The sequence below is a fragment of the Bufo bufo genome, chromosome 6 (assembly GCF_905171765.1).
Source record: "Bufo bufo chromosome 6, aBufBuf1.1, whole genome shotgun sequence".
In the NCBI taxonomy this organism is placed as follows: Eukaryota; Metazoa; Chordata; class Amphibia; order Anura; family Bufonidae; genus Bufo; species Bufo bufo.
Genome location: NC_053394.1, coordinates 95186684 through 95206221, shown reverse-complemented (window position 1 = coordinate 95206221; position 19538 = coordinate 95186684). Strand labels below are relative to the sequence as shown.

General features: G+C 41.0%; 1 protein-coding gene across 3 annotated transcripts in view; it reads left to right on the top strand.

Annotated features, from left to right (window-relative positions):
* Window positions 1-12982, top strand: part of SLC16A9 (solute carrier family 16 member 9) — a 59375-nt gene extending 46393 nt beyond the window's left edge. For all 3 annotated transcript variants that reach the window (XM_040437331.1, XM_040437330.1, XM_040437329.1), the window contains 3 exons: window positions 1731-1826; window positions 4994-5887; window positions 12135-12982. In XM_040437331.1, the coding sequence (XP_040293265.1) occupies window positions 1731-1826; window positions 4994-5887; window positions 12135-12313 (1169 nt within the window). In that variant the 3' untranslated portion in view covers window positions 12314-12982. The remainder of the gene's footprint in view (window positions 1-1730; window positions 1827-4993; window positions 5888-12134) is intronic.
* Window positions 12983-19538: the final 6556 nt, after the last annotated feature.

Genomic DNA, 19538 nt, shown 5'->3' with positions numbered 1-19538 from the left:
TTGTTAGTGGAAAAAATGGGTTAAAATTGAAAATTAGGCAAAAAAATGAAATTCTCAAATTTCATCTCCATTTGCCAATAACTCTTGTGCAACACCTAAAGGGTTAATGACGTATGTAAAATCAGTTTTGAATACCTTGAGGGGTGTAGTTTCTTAGATGGGGTCACTTTTATGGAGTTTCTACTCTAGGGGTGCATCAGGGGGCTTCAAATGGGACATGGTGTAAATAAACCAGTCCATAAAAATCAGCCTTCCAAAAACCAAACGGCGCACCTTTCCCTCTACGCCCCGCTGTGTGGCCGTACAGTAGTTTACGGCCACATATTGGGTGTTTCTGTAAACGGCAGAGTCAGGGCAATAAAGATACAGTCTTTTTTGGCTGTTAACCCTTGCTTTGTTAGTGGAAAAAATGGGTTAAAATGAAAAATTAGACAAAAAAATGAAATTCTCAAATTTCCTCCCCATTTGCCAAAAACTCTTGTGCAACACCTAAAGGGTTAACAATGTATGCAAAATCAGTTTTAAATACCTTGAGGGGTGTAGTTTCTTAGATGGGGTCATTTTTGGGTGGTTTCTATTATGTAAGCCTCGCAAAGTGACTTCAGACCTGAACTGGTCCCTAAAAATTGAGTTTTTGTAAATTTCGGAAAAATTTCAAGATTTGCTTCTAAACTTCTAAGCCTTATAACATCCCCAAAAAATAAAATATCATTCCCAAAACAATTCAAGCATGAAGTAGACATATGGGGAATGTAAAGTCATCACAATTTTTTGGGGTATTACTATGTATTACAGAAGTAGAGAAACTGAAACTTTGAAATTTGCAAATTTTTCCAAATTTTTGGTAAATTAGGTATTTTTTTGTGCAAAAAAAATAATTTTTTTGACTTCATTTTACCAGTGTCATGAAGTACAATATGTGACGAAAAAACAATCTCAGAATGGCCTGGATAAGTCAAAGCGTTTTAAAGTTATTAGCACTTAAAGTGACACTGGTCAGATTTCCAAAAAATGGCCTGGTCCTTAAGGTGAAAATGAGCCCGGTCCTGAAGGGGTTAAAGATGACTCCACACCACTTTCCCCACATTTTCTGATCTCTATAGAAAATCACAAAATAATCAATTAAAATCATTTAGAACATATAAAAAAAAACTATCTTTACACAGAAAATCCCCTTATAACGATACTACTGCCTTAAAGAAAGGCGCTAAATCCCACATTTTTATTTAGCCCTCTTGGTGCAATCATGGTTCCTAACCCAAATATCCACCTGCCTTCCATCTGGGCAAGCTTTTTCCCTTTGTCTTTTCCTCTAGATCCTATATGAACCATGTCATCTCCCACATGTTCCCTGATCCTTTTTCTCAATTCCCTTGTTGTAAGGCCCACATATATTTTTTCACACGGGCACTTGGCATGATATATCACTCCTGTGGATGAGCAAGAAATATATTCTCTAATCTCATATACCCTTTTCTTTTCTGCATCTACAAAATTATTAGATCTCTCCATATTTTTCATGCTTTGCAGGACCCACATGGACTATTATAGATTGATTGTGCACATTTAGAGGATGTTCTTATTCTTATGACTTAAAGTGGTCCTGGTTATGAAATATTTGTTGGGTAATACTGCCAATTTAATGTCAAATTTTAATCGTTCATTTCAATCAGATTTTTTTTTTTAATTGTGGCTTACGCCACCTTATTTGTTAATTTTCATACAATTAGGTTTCGGATGTGGATTGCTGTACACAGCCACCGTGACTGTCACTTGTCAGTACTTTGAAAAGCGGAGAGGACTTGCACTTGGAATCGTCTCAACAGGTAAGATCAAACAGTCTTATCCCCATGCATTCTGAATGGAGAGCAATCCGTTTAGGATGCATCAGGATGTCATCAGTTCAGTCACTAAACAGCGTTTTGGACGGAGGAAATACTGCAGCATGCTGCGGTATTATCTCCGTCCAAAATTCCGGATCAGTTGCCGGATTGCCGGATTGAAATGTATTAGTGCCGAATCCGGCATTAAAAATACCGCAATGCCGGATCCGCGCAGACCGGTATAAATGTGAAAATAAATATATAACGGATATGTTTCTCCGGATGACATCTGGAGAGACTGATCCGTTCTTGCAATGCTTTTGCAAGACGGATCCGCATCCGGATCCGTCTACAAATGCTGTCCGTTTGCATGCAGATTGCCTGATCCGGCAGGCAGTTCCGGCGACGAAACTGCTTTCCGGATCACTCTGCCGCAAGTGTGAAAGTAACCTAAAACCATCACTACACCTATTTACATGACCTGACATCACTTCCAAGTTTTGATGCATTTGTTTTGTCAAATGCGTCGAAATGGATACAATCAGTTGTTAAAGTGGCTTGTTGTAAGCTAATCACCTGGGAAGACTGTACAGTGCAGTCAGCCAGTCTGGTGTCCAGCCCTGCTCCTCCCATCTTGATCAACTTCCCCCTTGTGTCACCACCAGCCTTTCCTAAATCTTGTGCATGTGTCATTGCCTAATACTTCCCAGGCATGCACAGAACAGTGAGGCATACTGTGATGAAGCCAGGCATGGTACACCTCACTGTACTGCACATGCCCAGGGAGGACAATGTACATGAGAGTCATTTAAAGAAGGGTCATGGTGACATGCAGCAGCCAAGGGGATGTCAATCAAAGCTGGAGGGATGGGGTCATCAATGCCTAGTTGACTCTTCACAAGTCATTAGCGTGCAGCTGTGGGTCTATATTCCGGTCAGTGGCTTATTTATTTCTTCCTCAGCATGGGCATGGTCACCTGCTTCACTGCAGCCAATGACTGGCTTCAGTTTTGGTGAGTCCATAATAGACATGTCACTGATGAAACTAGTGGTTGGTGACCATGCCCATGTCGAGAAGGATTTAAACAAGTTTTTGACAGGAAGATGGACCCACGGGAGCCAACGCTCAGGACTGGAGTCATGGGGAGCTGGTTAATATGATGTTTTTCAATAGACAAGGCAGCCTGTGGGCATCAGTTAAAATATGTATTCCCAAACAACCTCTTTAACCACCTAACTGTTTTGCCAGAGTCCAACTCCAGCATTGGAAAAAGTAGCTAACTGGAGGGGGGAGGGCTGCTTTAGATGCTGCTATCTCCTGAATGGTAGCAGCTAGAAACATGCAACTGGTCTTGTTTGAAAGCTGACATTCCTGGCTAAAGCTAAAGTTCAAGCAACAGAGAAGAAATCACTGTTAGAAATCTAGTCGGGATTAATTACAATGGGCCGCCTGCCACCAGGGCCCTCTATATCGTGTCCCAGGTTTAGTAGGAATGCCGAGTTGTGTAGTACGGCCTAAATGTCTCTTTATGTGTGTCAGCGTGCTCCTACCTGGATATCGCTGGACCCCAGGCTTTGGCTCCGAAGCAATAAATAGGGGGAATAATTGAGGGATTTGAAAGAATAAATTGAGTCCAGACCTTGAGATGAAGTTCAATTGCAGCTTTATTTGAATAAATGTTTCTTCAAGCAGTTTTCAGGCTTTTTCTTGGTTCCAGCAGGCTTTAGCATAAACTGACAGGCAAACTCAATTCTGCTTTACTGCTTTATCTCTTTCTCTCTGCTATACTGACAAGCTGACTGAATAACTTGGCTTCTTCTCGATGCTGCACTTTTTTACTCTGTAATCGGACTTATGTTCAGCCCTGGAACTATTCTCCTGGCTCCTGAGACTTTAGGTTTGCGCCTCCATGACCAGCAGAGCTTAAGGTGCACTAGCTGGCATGGGCATGTCCAGCAGAGATGTGCCACTGTACTCCCTTCCCCTTGCTGGGGGTAAACTAGACTAACTCTAACTGGTCCCCACCCTTCCTTCAGGAAGTCGGGTTAGCCACTTCTCTCCAGAGGGTGGTTAGAATGGAATGGTAAGTTCTATTCTCTCTAACTATAGCTCTGTCGTGTTTGCTGCCACCTGCTGGTGAACCAGGCATATTACTTGTAGTAAACAGTTGCATAACAATATTATAGATGCACATTGTGGTGGACCTTAACAAAAATACATAAGATGACATTGTGTTAACCCATTAGAGATAGTAGCAGGGTGCAGGAGTGGTAATACCACTCTGGGGTGTTACATAATCGCTGGTAAAACCTGTTTTTACTTTCACTTTCAGCTGCATTCACAGTATGCTGATTTCTATCAGTGATATCTTCCCCTGTACTGAACAGATTGTTATTCTGGTATTGTCTAAAAAACTTGGAATGTCAAACAAGGAGATAGCAGCATCTAAAGCAGCCCCTCCAGTTAGCTACTTTTTCCACTGCTGGAGTTGGACTGGGGCAAAACAGTTAGGTGGTTTAAGGGGTTTTACTGTAAAAATATTTTTTTATCAAGCGCCCGTAGCATGGCCCTGAAAAAGAAGATTCATATTTACCTGCTCCCTGCTGCTCCACTGGTCTGCGCTCCTTCCGCTCTCTCCATCTTCCAGTCCTTGCGCTGTTTACATAAGCTGACAATTGGCATGGTCACATGCACTGCTCCAGCCTATGACTAGCTTCAGTGGTGATGTAGCCACAAGCAGCACATTCCCACTGAAGCCAGTCATTGGCTGGAGCAGTGCATGTGACCATGCCCGTAGCCATCCTAATGTAAACAGTGCCGGGACTAGAAGATGGAGAGAGTGATGGCAGTGCGGAGGACCAGAGCAGTGTGGAGCAGGTAAGTATAAATCTTATGTTTCAGGGGTATGCTGCAGCACTTGAAAAAAAACTTTTACCAGAAAACCCTTTTAAGTCAGGTCTACATGGGAACATTTTTGTAGCAAGATCAGTCATTCCTTGCAATCTGGTATGTTCTACTTGCATCCTCATGCATTTTCATAAAAACATTGTCTGGTCAACCTATCCAATAGATACGTACAGACCCCATATATTATATGCATGCATAAACTGAGAATTTACTATGAATGCATTTTTTCTCTGACTATTTTGTGTGCATTAAACTTTTTTAGGCTCCAGTGTTGGCATGTTTATATATGCAAGTCTACAGAAGGAGCTGATTTCAATCTTTAGAATAGATGGCTGTTTGCTCATTCTTGGAGCACTAGCATTAAATATATTGGCTTGTGGCATCCTAATGAGGCCCCTTCCACAGTTACCGGAAGCTGCAGAGGAAAAACCCTGCTTGGAGAAGGTTCCTGACGCCTACCTCATATACCATGAAAAAGACCAAACAAAAGAAGAAAATATGGGGATGCTTGAGATATCCCATACAGCTGGAGGGGACTGCTGCGCTCAAGAAAATCACCCCCAGAGTGAGAGTGGACTTATGACTCAATGCGACATAGTAAAGGACAATCCTAACAACAATGTCAAAGAGAAACAAATTTGCAAACAGCTTGTCAAAAGCAAGTGCCATACTTACCTGGACTACTGGGAAGACACCATCATCCTGTTCAAAGATAAAGTATTTGCTGCTCTTTTCATCAATATTTTGTTATTTGATATTGGAGGGTTTCCTCCAAGCATTCTTATGGAAGATGTAGTCAAAAGTGCCAATATTGATAAAGAGGACGTAGTAGTGCCCTTGGTGTTCATACTTGGCGTCATGATGGCTGTTGGGAAGCTTAGTTTAGGCATACTTGCCGATTTTAGGTGGATTAATACATTGTATCTGTATGTCTTCACTTTAGTAGCTACAGGTTTGGCAGTATTTGCAGTCCCTTTTGCCAAGACATATGCCACCCTGGCCACTATTTCAGGAACAATAGGATTTTTTACAGGGAACTGGTCAATATTTCCTTATGTAACAACAAACACTGTTGGATTGGATAAGCTCACTCATGCCTATGGAATCCTGATGTTCTTTGCCGGTGTTGGAAACTGCCTAGGACCACCTATAGTTGGTAAGAAGCTGGATCAAAACATTTTTCTTAAATTTTTCTAATCAATATGCATATGCATGTAAGTTAATAATGGGGTAAACAACTTCAAAATCATGCATGTCTTCCTATATGCCAGTTGGCACTCAGTCTGTTTATCTACCTGTCGTAGGACCTTTGGTCTAAAAAGAAATTAAAAAGCATAATTTTAACCCAGAAAAATATAATAACTTAACTGTACATCATATGCATCTAGGGGATGTATGGAGCAGGCTCACAAGCTGAGCCCACTACATGTGCTGTGGATTCCAGCTGGGTAATACAGCTGACACCTGCCAAGAATTACCAGGATCAGATACTGTAGTCAATAGCAACTGTGGTATCAGAGGGGTGAGACAGTAGGGGACCACTCCCTCAGTCCTCCGATCGGAACCTCCATGAGGAAATCACCAGGTTCTGATCAAGTACTATGGCAGACTGGAGCATTTTTGGAGGCTCCCAGGTAGTGTTAAGTGAAGCCAAGCTTCTGAAGCGGAATTCGGTCCAAAGTTTAGGAAAACTTTGATTCTAAATTAATCCGAAAAAAACGCAAACACATTCGCTGAAAAAACTGATTGAACTTGCATGCAAGACCATCAGTTTTTTTCTTTAACAGATCCTAACACAATCCATATCGCTTGTGTGAAAGAGGCCTAATAGGGAGCCTATAAAAATGCCATAGACTACAATAGTATTCTGCTGCAGTCTATGTTACAAGTGATCAGAAAATCACATTCAAGACCCCTTAAAAAAAAGTATATGTTCTTTAAAAAAGTACAAAACAATAAAAAAAATTAATACCTCCCTTTCCTACTTTTACATATAAAAATAAACAATAAAAAATAAATATAAAAAAACTGAATTGGTATCGGCACATCCGAAAACATACAAACTATTAAAATATAAAGATATTTTTCATTAGCGATGATCTAACCTACACTGACTATCTCCCACTAACTATCTGTATTATATATATATATATAAGCTAACTAACTAACTAAAATAACTAACTATCTAATGTAATTATACAGCAAAGCACAGAGCACAGCAATGACACTGCTGTCTCTCTCAGAACTGCAAAAAACTGCAGAAAATGGCTGCTGGGGAGGTCCTTATATAGTAAAGGGGTAGGCAGCTTTCCTATTGGTTGCTAGGGATGTTGCTAAGCTCAGACAAAGATATTGCAGCCTTCTCATTGGCCCACAAGCAAGAAGGGAGGTTACTGATGAAAAAAAAATCTAGAATATTCGAGAATACGAATGTATAGCACTATATTTTAAATATTTGCGAATTCTCGAAGTGGCGATATTCGCGATTAAAATTCGCAATTCGAATATTCGCACCCAACACTATTTATCATGCGCATATCAGAATTTTTTTTTAGGATTTGCTCTTTTTTGGTCACCTTGCCCCCCCCCAAAAAAAAAAAAATGATGGAAAAGTGACCAAAAATATGTACCTCAAAATGATATCTATAAAGATTTAAGGCTCACCCAGAAAAAAAAAAGCCCTCAAACAAATTTGAAAAAAGTCATGGCTTTTATTCAAAATATTGTGATGCAAAGACATTTTTTTTTGTTTTTTATTTTTAAAAAATATCATAAAAACTATATAAATTTAGTATCGCCATAATCACTGTGATTTGCAGAATTACGTTGTCATGTCAATTTTAGTGCACAGTGAACACTGTAAAAACAAACAAAATAAAAACAATGGTGGATTTCCCCTTTTATTTAATTTCACCCCCATTTTCCAAAACAAGATATAGTAAATTAATATGTACCATTAAAAAAATAACGTATACCGCAAAAAAAAATAAAAAAATCATATGATTAGGTATTTTAAATATAAAAAAAAATAAAAGTGTAAAATGAAAATTGGTCCGGTTGTTAAGGGGTTACGAAACTCTCCCATTCCCAATAAAAAGTTCACAATAAATGTATAATGCATAACTTAAACACCTGGTGCCCTCCTTTGGTTCTCTTGTGGATCTTCTAAATAACCACCTGCTTCTCAAATTGCTGTTTGTCCACTGTGATGTGGTAGTCTGAGACACTGCCCCCTGCTCTTGGGTGGCCCATCCAAGGGTAAGGGGAAATGTCTACCATAGTACAGTGTAAACCAAAAAGTCTGAGAAGTTAATGGCCATTTTACTGAAATATAGAGGGGACTAAAATCAAAACAGGAGACTTTTTAACTCCTTAAAGGGAACCTGTCCCCTCCTGTGACTGACAGCGCTTATGCAGAGAGTTTGGCAAAGCCAGCCGAACAGCCGGCTGTCAGTCACAGCGAAGGGGCAGGGAAGGGGGCGTGGTTACCGTGACTTGAAGCAAGTAGGCCGCTGCCCCCTTGACTTCAAGCATGTGTAGAGAAGCGCGCCGGGCAGGGGATAAAACGTTTTCAGTACTTTTGCTGCATCTGCCTTCAGGAAGAAAGGCACCATCAGAAACACACTGCTGGCTACACTCAGGTACTGCTGGCGGCTTGGGATGGTTTTGGGAGGTGACAGGTTCCCTTTAAGGAGTTAAAAAGTCTGTTTTGATTTTAGTCCCTTCTATATTTCAGTAAAATGGCCATTAACTTCTCAGACTTTTTGTTTCACACTGTACTGTGGTAGACATTTCCCCTGCAGGGAAGGCAGCCCGATGCCTTCCTTAGACATCGTGGCTGCCTTCTGGGAGAGCCTGTGAGATCCATCCTCCTGGATCTCACAGGCAGAAAGGCTGTAAGTGTATTACACTGTGTAATACCCTTACAGCCAATGCATTGCAATACAGAAGTATTGTAATGCATTGTAAAGGGGATCAGACCCCCAAAAGTTGAAGAGTGGGACAAAAATTTCAGTGAAAAAAGTTAAACAAATAAAGTTTTACCCCCAAAAAAGTAAAAAAAAAAAATAAAGTTAAATTTTTTTTTAGAAAATAGGTAAAAAAAGTAAAAAGACATATGATATATTAGGTATCGCCGCGTCTGTATCGACCAGCTCTATAAAAAATATCACATGAACTAACCCCTCAGATGAACACTGTCAAAAACATAAAACTGTGCTAAATAAACAATTTTTTTGTCAACTTACATCACTAAAAGTGCAACACCAAGCGATCAAAAAGATGTGTACCCCCCAAAATTGTACCAATCTAACCGTCACCTCATCCCGCAAAAAATGAGCCCCTACCTAAGACAATCGCTCAAAAAATAAAAAAAATTATGCCTCAGACTATGGAGACACTAAAACATGTTTTTTTTGTTTCAAAAATGCCGTTATTGCATATAAATTAAGTAAATAAAAAAAGAAGTATACATATTAGGTATCAGCACATCATTAACAACCTGCTCTATAAAAATACCACATGACCTAACCCCTCAGATGAACACCGTAATTTTTTTTAAATAAAAACAGTGTCAAAAAAAGCTATTTTTGTCACCTTACATCACAAATAGTGTACTAGCAAGCGATCAAAAAGTCTTGCGCACCCCAAAATCATACCAATCAAACTGTCATCTCATCCCGCAAAAAATTAGACCCTACCTAAGACAATAGCTCAAAAAATAAAAAAAAACTATGGCTCTCAGAATATGGAGACACTAAAACGTATTTTTCTGTTTAAAAAAAGCTGTAAAACTTAAATAAATAAATAAAGTATACATATTAGGTATTTCCACGTCCGTAACAACCTGCTGTATAAAAAAATCACATGACCTAACCCTTCAGGTGAACACCGTAGAAAAATAAATAAAAAGTGTGTCAAAAAAGCCATTTTTTGTCACCTTACATCACAAAAAGCGTAATACCAAGCGATCAAAAAGTCATATGCACCCTAAAATAGTACCAATAGTCATATATAGTCATATTTGGTATTGTCGCGTCCGTAACAACCTGATCTATCAAAATACCATATGATCTAACCTGTCAGATGGACATTGTAAATAACAAAAAATAAAAACGCTGCCAAAACAGCTATTTTTTGTTACCTTGCCTCACAAAAAGTGTAATATAGAGCAACCAAAAATCAAAATGTGACATGGCAGCTCAAAATTATCCCAGTGAAACCTCCAAAAACCATATGGCGCTCCTTTCCTTCTAGGCCCTGCCGTGTGCCAGTACAGCACATTTACGACCACATACGGTGTGTTTCTGAAAACTACAGAATCAGGGCAATAAATATTTTGTTTCATTTGGCTGTTAACCCTTGCTTTGTTAGTGGAAAAAAATGTATTAAAAAGGAAAATCTGCCAAAAAAGTGAAATTCTGAAATGTCATCTCTATTTTCCATTAATTCTTGTGGAACACCTAAAGGGTTAAAAAAGTTTGTAAAATCTGTTTTTAATACCTCAAGGGGTTTAGTTTCTAAAATGGGGTCATTTTTGGGTGGTTTCTATTATATAAGCCTCACAAAGTAACTTCAGACCTGAACTGGTCCTTAAAAAGTGGGTTTTGGAAATTTTCAGAAAAAATTTCAAGACTTGCTTCTAAACTTCTAAGCCTTCTAACGTCCCCAAAAATAAAATGGCATTCACAAAATGATCCAAACGCGTCACTATTGTATTATTATGTGACAAATAAAGACAAAAGAAATTGCAACCTACTAGTGAGTGCCGGTCTTATCTTCACATTTGTCTGTATGTGTCAGTGGAAACATGATATTCTGAGTTGTATACCATGGCGTGAGTGTTGTTGAGCAGTGTCAGACTGGAATGCCTAGGGCCCACCAGTACAATTAATTCTGAGGGTCCACTGCAACATGCAAATATTACCTGCACATAGTGGTAGGCAGCATCAAGATGATTATGCGGTCCCTGCAATGACTAAACTGGATAATTTGTTAAATAATCTACCCAGTTTTATATGAACATAGGCTGGTTGAGATGCTGTATGCTGCTTATTTATATGTATGTATGTGGGGGACTAGGGGCCGACCAGGGGATTCACCTGTTCCCCTGTGGGCTATTCCGAGCCTGGTTGAGTAATGTGATGGAAGCAAATATGTTTTGTTTTTTTTTTATGTTGAATAGGAACAGTCAAGTCCTCCAGAAACAGTGGCTGTTATTACCTAACTGTAGACACAGCTCTGATCTGGCGCTATGTTCTTTTTTAACTAGGCCCTCGTTCCACAGCAATCAGTGAGGATATTTATGCCTTCCAATACGCTATTCAGGCCATGCATTATCAAAGGGCGTGATCCTCAACATCCTCAACCGGTAAGTGAACCAGAGCTGTGATGCTCACCAATCAATGCAGTGTCACAGCTCTGGTTCACTCCCTGGTGAGAATCACGTGTACTTGACAGTGCTTGGCCTGAATAGCATATCAGGAGTGGAACATACTGAGAGCGGCGGGTTGCGAATGGGGGTTAGAAAAAAACATCTCAAGATTATCTGGAGCCTGGTAATAGCAGTTGCAGTTTCTGGAGGACGTAACAGGTCCTTTCGAAAAATATGTTGCGATAAATTGTTTTAAAATGTAATTGTCGTTTTGGTTTATTTTTAATATTGTGCAGGGACAAGGATGTTAAAATTTTTTGTAATATACTTTACTTGGGGAAAGATGTTTCTTTGTACTATGAAACAGATGTACAGAATCTTCTTAGCAAAGCTTTAATTGAGCATTACTAAGGAGAGTCTGTCTTCAGTCTTCAGTTCTACTGGGCGCTGAAGACACTTGTGTGTAAAATGCAGAGGCTTCCAGTCGCCTCTTGTCACTACCCCAGTACCTGACTATGTACATGTGTACTAACTATCACTGTCCATCACCCTGCCTATCTGACTTGTTACATATAGATGTCTTCAGTGCTCAGTAGAATGCTGAAGACTGAAGGCAGACTCTTCTTATCAACGCAAAGTTAGAGCTTTGCTGAAACACTCTTTACACCTTGTTTTTAGTACAAAGAAACATTATTTCCTAATAAAGTATATTACAATGTTATATTAAAAATAAACGCCTACACTATAAGTACCTGGTGGGTCACTGGTGGACTGCAGAGGTAGCAGTCACACTTGGGCTCTGGTAACTGAAAGTACCCAAAAGTAGATACAGTACCATTATTATAAATAAAACATGGAAGGTGGACTACCCTGTTAAAGATTTTGCCGTTTGGCCAAAGAGTTTCAGGTTAGACCTCTGGGACTAACATATGAAGCATATACTGTACATGTTGGTCCACTTCTAGCTATGCTTGAGGACAGCCATCATGATTCACTTCTATATTATTAACCCCTGCTTTTTCTTTTGTAGGTTGGTTTTTTGACTGGACACAGTCTTATGATATAGCCTTCTATTTCTGTGGCGCATGCATCATCATGGGAGCTCTGGGCTTGTTAGTGGTGGCACTGCCAGTTTGGAAGAACTGTAAAACGAAAAAGTTGGAACCATCTCAGAAGAGTTACTCTTATAAAGTAGCTTCGGCTGTTTGAAAGTCACCTGCGCATTTATGTTTGCAAAGTTTTGTAGTTTTTAGTTACTGTATGATAATGATGTGTTCATAGAACCTTTTTATATTTCATACTTATTTTAATATGCTGTATTTCTCTTTCGTAAAATTGTGTGGACCTTTATTTCAGAAGGTATTTTCTCAGGAAAGATTTAGTCTCATTCTGTCATTCTGTCTACTGTTCATTCCAGATGCTCGAAATGAAATATAAAACTTTTATAGTTTTCATACATGTCCAAACTCCATTCATGACACGCCTTATTTTATATTCACATAATCCACTTAGTCGTATTAGTCTTATTCAAAAGGTTATTCGTGAGGTATAAATAATACTCACTCTTTTGAAGCTTTGCTTGTATTTTTCAGTCCTTTTATTCATATAAATAAATCTTTATAATGCATAGTAATCCTGAGAGAGCTGAACTGATTGCTACCCCATGCTGCGTGATGTTTCAGGGGTCACGCCCTCTTAATAATGCGTAATGCTATTTATATAAATAAAAGGACTGAAAAATACAAGCAATGCTTCAAAAGAGTGAGTATTATTTATACCTCACGAATAACCTTTTGAATAAGGCTACTTTCGCGTTTTGTGCGGATCCGTCATGGACGGATCCGTTCAGATAGTACAGCCATCTGCATCCGTTCAGAACGGATCCGTTTGTATTATCTTTAACATAGCCAAGACGGATCCATCTTGAACACCATTAAAAGTCAATGGAGGACGGATCCGTTTTGTGTCAGAGACGGATCTGTTTTCACTGACACAATCCGTTTGGCTCAGTTTCATCAGACGGACACCAAAACCCTAATGCCTTCCAATCCTCTATGACTTTGCTGATGTCAAGATTCTTTTACTATAATTTGTCTCAGGAAGATGAAGACAATGTAAAATCATATTCTAACAGACCGATCTGTTAACTGTATTTCTGATTCCTTAATCTCCAGCAAAAAATAAGGTGCGTGGACAGTTGTTTCTAATGTGCAATATAAAGTCGGTACGTCATTTGCTGTTTTGCAACCATTTTTCTATAATGTGTCGCATATACTATAAAGCAACTTTGTAAAACTTTTGATTAAAAACCTCCTACCACTTGATCTCTACAGCTCTTATACACTGTTATGTGTCATCATGGCAACAGACTACAAAGTAACCATGTGCGTAGTCTGATCCTGCAATCATGTATTTTTTAATTGTCCTCTCTTCTACTGTCTATACGTTAGTATAAAGACAGGGCCACTGCAGGGTCAAACTATACATCAGATTTTTTTTTTGTAAACATGAAAGTATATAGATCTTCACAGGATCTGTATACACCAAACAGTTCAATCGTTTTTAATAAAGACTATGGGGTACATTTATAAAGACTGCCGATTTAAACGCGTGGCCTCTACATAACCTTGGCTATTGCTACCACTAGCTGTGCTTTAATCTACCCTAGCTCCCTTGCTGGTGTAGTTTAAGGTAATTATTCAAGCCAAAAACTGGCATAGAAAATGATGAATGAGACGGCCGGACAGCCCTCAACCCCGCCCATGCCGTGCCCCCTTTTTTTGCAACTTTGCAGAAGTGGCGTAAACAGGGAAAATTCGCAGATGTTGCCGCAAAACACCTTGGCAACAAAATCTGCGACGTAAATACACCACAAAGTGGCGGAAAAAGGTTAATAAATGACCCCCTATACGCAAAAGCCTCATTCTTCATTCAAGATGGTTTGGTGCAATAAAAAAAGTCAATTTTTTTGCCTCTCATATTGTAATTGAAGAATAAAAAAAAAATTCTATACGTTTCTGTTTTTCTTTTCTACCTGTCTATTACCTGTGGGTGAGCTAAGATCAGTGACACCAGCTAAGCTGAAATGTCTGCGGAATCCACAGTAATCTGAATTCAACCTCATTATCATTTCTAGTGTTGAGTGAAGTATTCAAAAATTCAATTCGGCTGCTTCGCCAAATTTGACAAAAAAAATGTCTTTGTAAGTAGTGGGTGCAATGACAGGGAGCTGCTGATTGCGGACTCTGATAGCAATATTACAGTGTAAAATAAAAATATAAATAAATTAAATTATACCTCATCCATTTGCTCGCGACGGGCCAGCTGCCATTTTGATTGAAGATCTGGCGCAAAGTCTTGCGCGGACCGTGTTGACGTCATCACGTCGGCCAGCGTGGTGATGTCATATGTCACTGTGCACGGGATTTCGTGCGAGATCTTCAATCAAGATGGGGCTCACCCGTCACAAGAAAATGGATAAGTATTATTATTATTTTTTTCTTTTTTTTCTACACCATTTCAGAGAAAATCGATTTTCCCTGAACTCACTAATCATTTCTGATGACATCATAGATTCAGGTTGCAGCTCTGCTTTTGATCCAAACTGCTTATCCAGTCGGTCTTCTCATTTACTAGTGCTATCTTGTCTCTGCTGTGCAAAACCTGCAATTCCTCTTTAAAGCTTTTTGGATATTTTTAACCTTAGCATCATGCTCTACCTGTGGAAAAAGAAACATACCTGATAACCTGCACACATCACTGCTGACTCCAATGATGGCTACATGTAGGTGTCACATCACACTTCTGATTCAGCAGGGACCAAAATCAGAAGAGAAGGGTGCAGGAACATAAGCATCAGTGACAGGTCATTTTTTAACCTCCCCACCCTAACTGGCAACATGAAACTGGATCCAGGACTGTCTTGGTCTGTATATCTCACTGCATTCTCTCCTATATGTATCTATTTTTTAAATACATATGTTTAAAATAACTAAAAATATAAAATTGGATTAAAAACATGGCTAACAAAATCCCCCCTCTTGAATAAACCCCAAATGATAATAGATGAAATTCGATAACACGTGGTCGTCACAAGTGTTGAATTCCTTCGAGGCCCCAACAATTAGGCATTCACCATACAGAAAAGATCAAGTGATTATGTGCCTGGAGGTATATTAGACGGTCATTGGATACCAATTTTACTGCAGGCCAGTGGAGTACAGGCCCCAAACATTAGGCATTCACCGGCCAGAAAAGGCCTTTTATGCTGCTGTATTTACATAAGACAGGGACCATTATTTGTTCTGTGTGGTGGCGCATATGTGTTGGCTGGCATGAGGAAATTCAATTAAACGTGTTCGTCACAGGTGTTGAATTCCTCCAAGATCCATGCCTTATTCATTTTAAGAAATGTAAGGTAGTCCACACTGTCATGAGCTAGGCGAGTGCGCTTTTTGGTCATGATCCCCCCTGCTGAGCTGAACGTCCTTTCGACAGGACACTCGATGAGGGGCAAGCCAAGAGTTCCATGGCAAATTGTGCTAGCTCTGGCCACAGGTCAAGCCTGCACACCCAGTAGTCCAGGGGTTCCTCACTTCTCAGAGCGTCTGTAACGGGGCACCGAAGGCGCACTCGGTCTCCCATCAGCCGCAGACCTGCTGCTTAGCTTCGGGAGCGAGGATCTGTGTTCAGCCTCGTTCCCAGGGCGGCTTTTGCTAGATGGGAGGCTCCCTGCTCCTAGGTCTGCCTTGAGCGCCGAGCTGATCACTCGGTGCTTGACTTGTTTGTCTGTCGGTCATGTGATGCTGGCCACGTCACATGACCCTCACTCCCCACTATAAATACAGGCAACCTGCTGGCTACAGGTTGCCTGTGATTTTGGTTCCTTAGGCTGTGTATTATTATTGTTATTTAGCTTACCTTTCGATTTGACCCTTGATCTGCTTCCTGACACCTCTTCTGCCTGCTCCCTAAACCTTGACGCTATCTCGATTTTTGACCTCGGCTTGCTTTTGGATTTTGTCTTTGCCTCTTCTATTGTACTGACGTGACCTCCTGGACTGACCCCGGCTAGTTGACCCGCCTCGCCTTTCCGTTTTTGGTGGTACTTTGCTTGTTCCACCTCTCTGTCCGCTCTAGTGCTACCTCTCATTGGCTGTCCGCTTCCCTGCTTTCTCTATCTCTCTGCTTAGGGCGGGTGGTGCAAGTAGGCAGGGACAGGGGACCGGGTGGCAGCTCAGGGGGTGCACCTCCGCTCTATCTTTATACCCGCGACTCTACCCTGTGACAGAATCACAGGCCTTAATTTAGCATGGACCCTCTACAGAGCCTCACCGAACATGTGCAGAATCCAATCTTAAGGCCCTCACTCAGGGGAACCGTCCCGTGGAGGATTATTATACACAGTTCCGCAAGTGGTGCGTTCCCTCGGGTTGGAACGAACCAGCGCTCAAATGTCAATTTAGGGCAGGCTTGACTGAGAAGTTAAAAGACATGTTGGTTTGTTATCCCTGTCCTGACTCTTTAGAGGAGACCATGACGCTAGCCATCAGACTAGATAGACAGATCAGAGAGAGACAGCGAGAGCATTTGTTTTCTCCTCGTACCCTTCTTCATCCTGAGGTTTCCCCCATTGAACCCAAGATGGAGGCCCACTCGGACGAGCCCATGCAACTTGGGATGACGCGAAGAGAGCTACGCTGTCGTCGGGGCTCTTGTTTTTATTGTGGGGATCCCGACCACTGGATCCGTTAGTGTCCTAAAGCTCCGCCTTCTGGAAAGTCATCCAAGTCTGAAGTATCTAAGGACAAGGTACTCCCGGAGGTGGTAAGAAGTAAATTATTGTTGCCTGTTTCTATTGCCTTTGGAGTTTTAAAGGGGTCAGGAAATGCCTTTGTGGATTCAGGGTCAGCTTTTAGTTTTATTAATTACAAATGTGTTGAACAAATGGGAATTCCTATACTAGAATTGTCAACCCCGATCCAGGTTGTCGCCATCGATTCTACCCCCCTGCTAGGGGGCACGGTAAAACTCTGTACTCCGGAGGTTACCCTGTCTGTGGGGGTCTGCCACTCAGAGAAATGCTCTTTCTTTGTTTTAGAGAATCTTCCTGTTCAGGTAGTCTTTTGTATGCCCTGTCTTCAGCAACACAATCCGGTCATTAACTGGAGTTCGGGCGAGTTAGAGAGATGGGGGCCTAACTGTAGTTCTTGCTTAACCGTAGTTCAAGCTGGGGTTTCATTAGATATTATTCCTCATTTTATTTCTGATTATTCAGATGTTTTTTCCACCACTGAGACAGATACTCTCCCTCCCATAGGTCTTATGACTGTGTTATCGACTTGGTACCCGAGTCCAAGGACGGATTTATAATCTTTCCAGTCCTGAATGCAGGCCCTGCATTGACTATAAAAATTTGAATAAAATCACTATTAGGAATCAGTATTTCATCCCGTTGATTCCTGATTTGTTTAACCAGATTTTGGGTGCTTTGTGGTTTTCTAAATTTGATTTGAGAGGAGCGTATAGCCTAGTTCGTATTAAGGAGGGAGATGAGTGGAAAACTGCATTTAATACTCCAGAGGGACACTTTGAGTATCTTCTTATGCCATTCGGTCTTTGCAATGCCCCAGCTGTGTTTCAGAATTTCATGAACGACATTTTTAGAGAACTCATCGGCAAAGTTATGATTGTTTATCTGGATGATATTCTTGTCTTTTCACCTGACTGGGATTCTCATGTGTCTCACATCAGATTGGTTCTTAAAATCCTCAGGGAGAATCATCTGTCCGTTAAATTAGAGAAATGTTTGTTTGGAGTTCAAGAGATTCCTTATCTTGGCTATATTCTTACTCCTCATTCATTTAAAATGGATCCCAGTAAGGTTCAGGCTATCCAAGACTGGGTAAGACCATCCTCCTTAAAGGCACTCCAACGCTTTTTAGGATTCGCCAATTTTTACCGTAAATTCATAAAGAATTTTTTTGTTATTGCCAAGCCCCTTACTGACTTAACTAAAAAAGGTTCTGATCTGGTTAACTGGTCGTTGGAGGCCTGTCGGGCCTTTCATACCCTTAAAAATTGTTTTCAGATGGCTCCAGTCTTGGTTCAGCCCGATACCGAGGATTCTTTTGTGGTGGAGGTTGATGCCTCAGAGGATGACTAACCTGACTAATTTAAGGCCATGCGCCTTCTTCTCTCGTAAGTTCTCTCCTTCGGAGAGAAATTACGATATTGGAAACTGCGAATTACTGGCCATAAAATGGGCATTTGAGTAATGGAGGCATTTTTTAGAAGGGGGTAGACACCGTATTACTGTACTGTCCTCACCGATCATAAGAACTTAGTGTTTCTTGAGGCGGCCAAACGCCTTAATCCTAGACAAGCCAGATGGGCCCTGTTTTTTACTCGTTTAAATTTTTCTGTTACTTTCAGACCAGGTAGTAAAAATATTAAGGCAGATGCCTTATCCCGGAGTTTTAATGCCGTCCAACCTCCTGACAACCCCCCCCCCCCCACCCGGAACCCATTTTGCCGGCAAGCATCTTTGTGGCAGCAATTTCTGCGGATCTTTCCTCTGAGATTCAACGGCCACAGCAACTTGCTACTCCACAAACACCGGCAGATAAGTTATTTGTTCCTGAGTGCTTTCGTTTTCAATTATTGGGTAAATGTCATGACTCCGTGCTCTCTGGTCATCCAGGTATTGCTGCCACTAAGGAATTGCTGCTGAGGTCTAACTACACTGCTCAAAAAAATAAAGGGAACACTTAAACAACACAATGTAACTCCAAGTCAATCACACTTCTGTGAAATCAAACTGTCCACTTAGGAAGCAACACTGAGTGACAATCAATTTCACATGCTGTTGTGCAAATGGGATAGACAACAGGTGGAAATTATAGGCAATTAGCAAGACACCCCCAATAAAGTAGTGGTTCTGCAGGTGGTGACCTGACCACTTCTCAGTTCCTATGCTTCCTGGCTGATGTTTTGGTCACTTTTGAATGCTGCCGGTGCTTTCACTCTAGTGGTAGCATGAGACGGAGTCTACAACCCACACAAGTGGCTCAGGTAGTGCAGCTTATCCAGGATGGCACATCAATGCGAGCTGTGGCAAGATGGTTTGCTGTGTCTGTCAGCGTAGTGTCCAGAGCATGGAAGCGCTACCAGGAGACAGGCCAGTACATCAGGAGACGTGGAGGAGGCCGTAGGAGGGCAACAACCCAGCAGCAGGACCGCTACCTCCGCCTTTGTGCAAGGAGGAACAGGAGGAGCACTGCCAGAGCCCTGCAAAATGACCTCCAGCAGGCCACAAATGTGCATGTGTCTGCTCAAACGGTCAGAAACAGACTCCACGAGGGTGATATGAGGGCCCGACGTCCACAGGTGGGGGTTGTGCTTACAGCCCAACACCGTGCAGGACGTTTGGCAT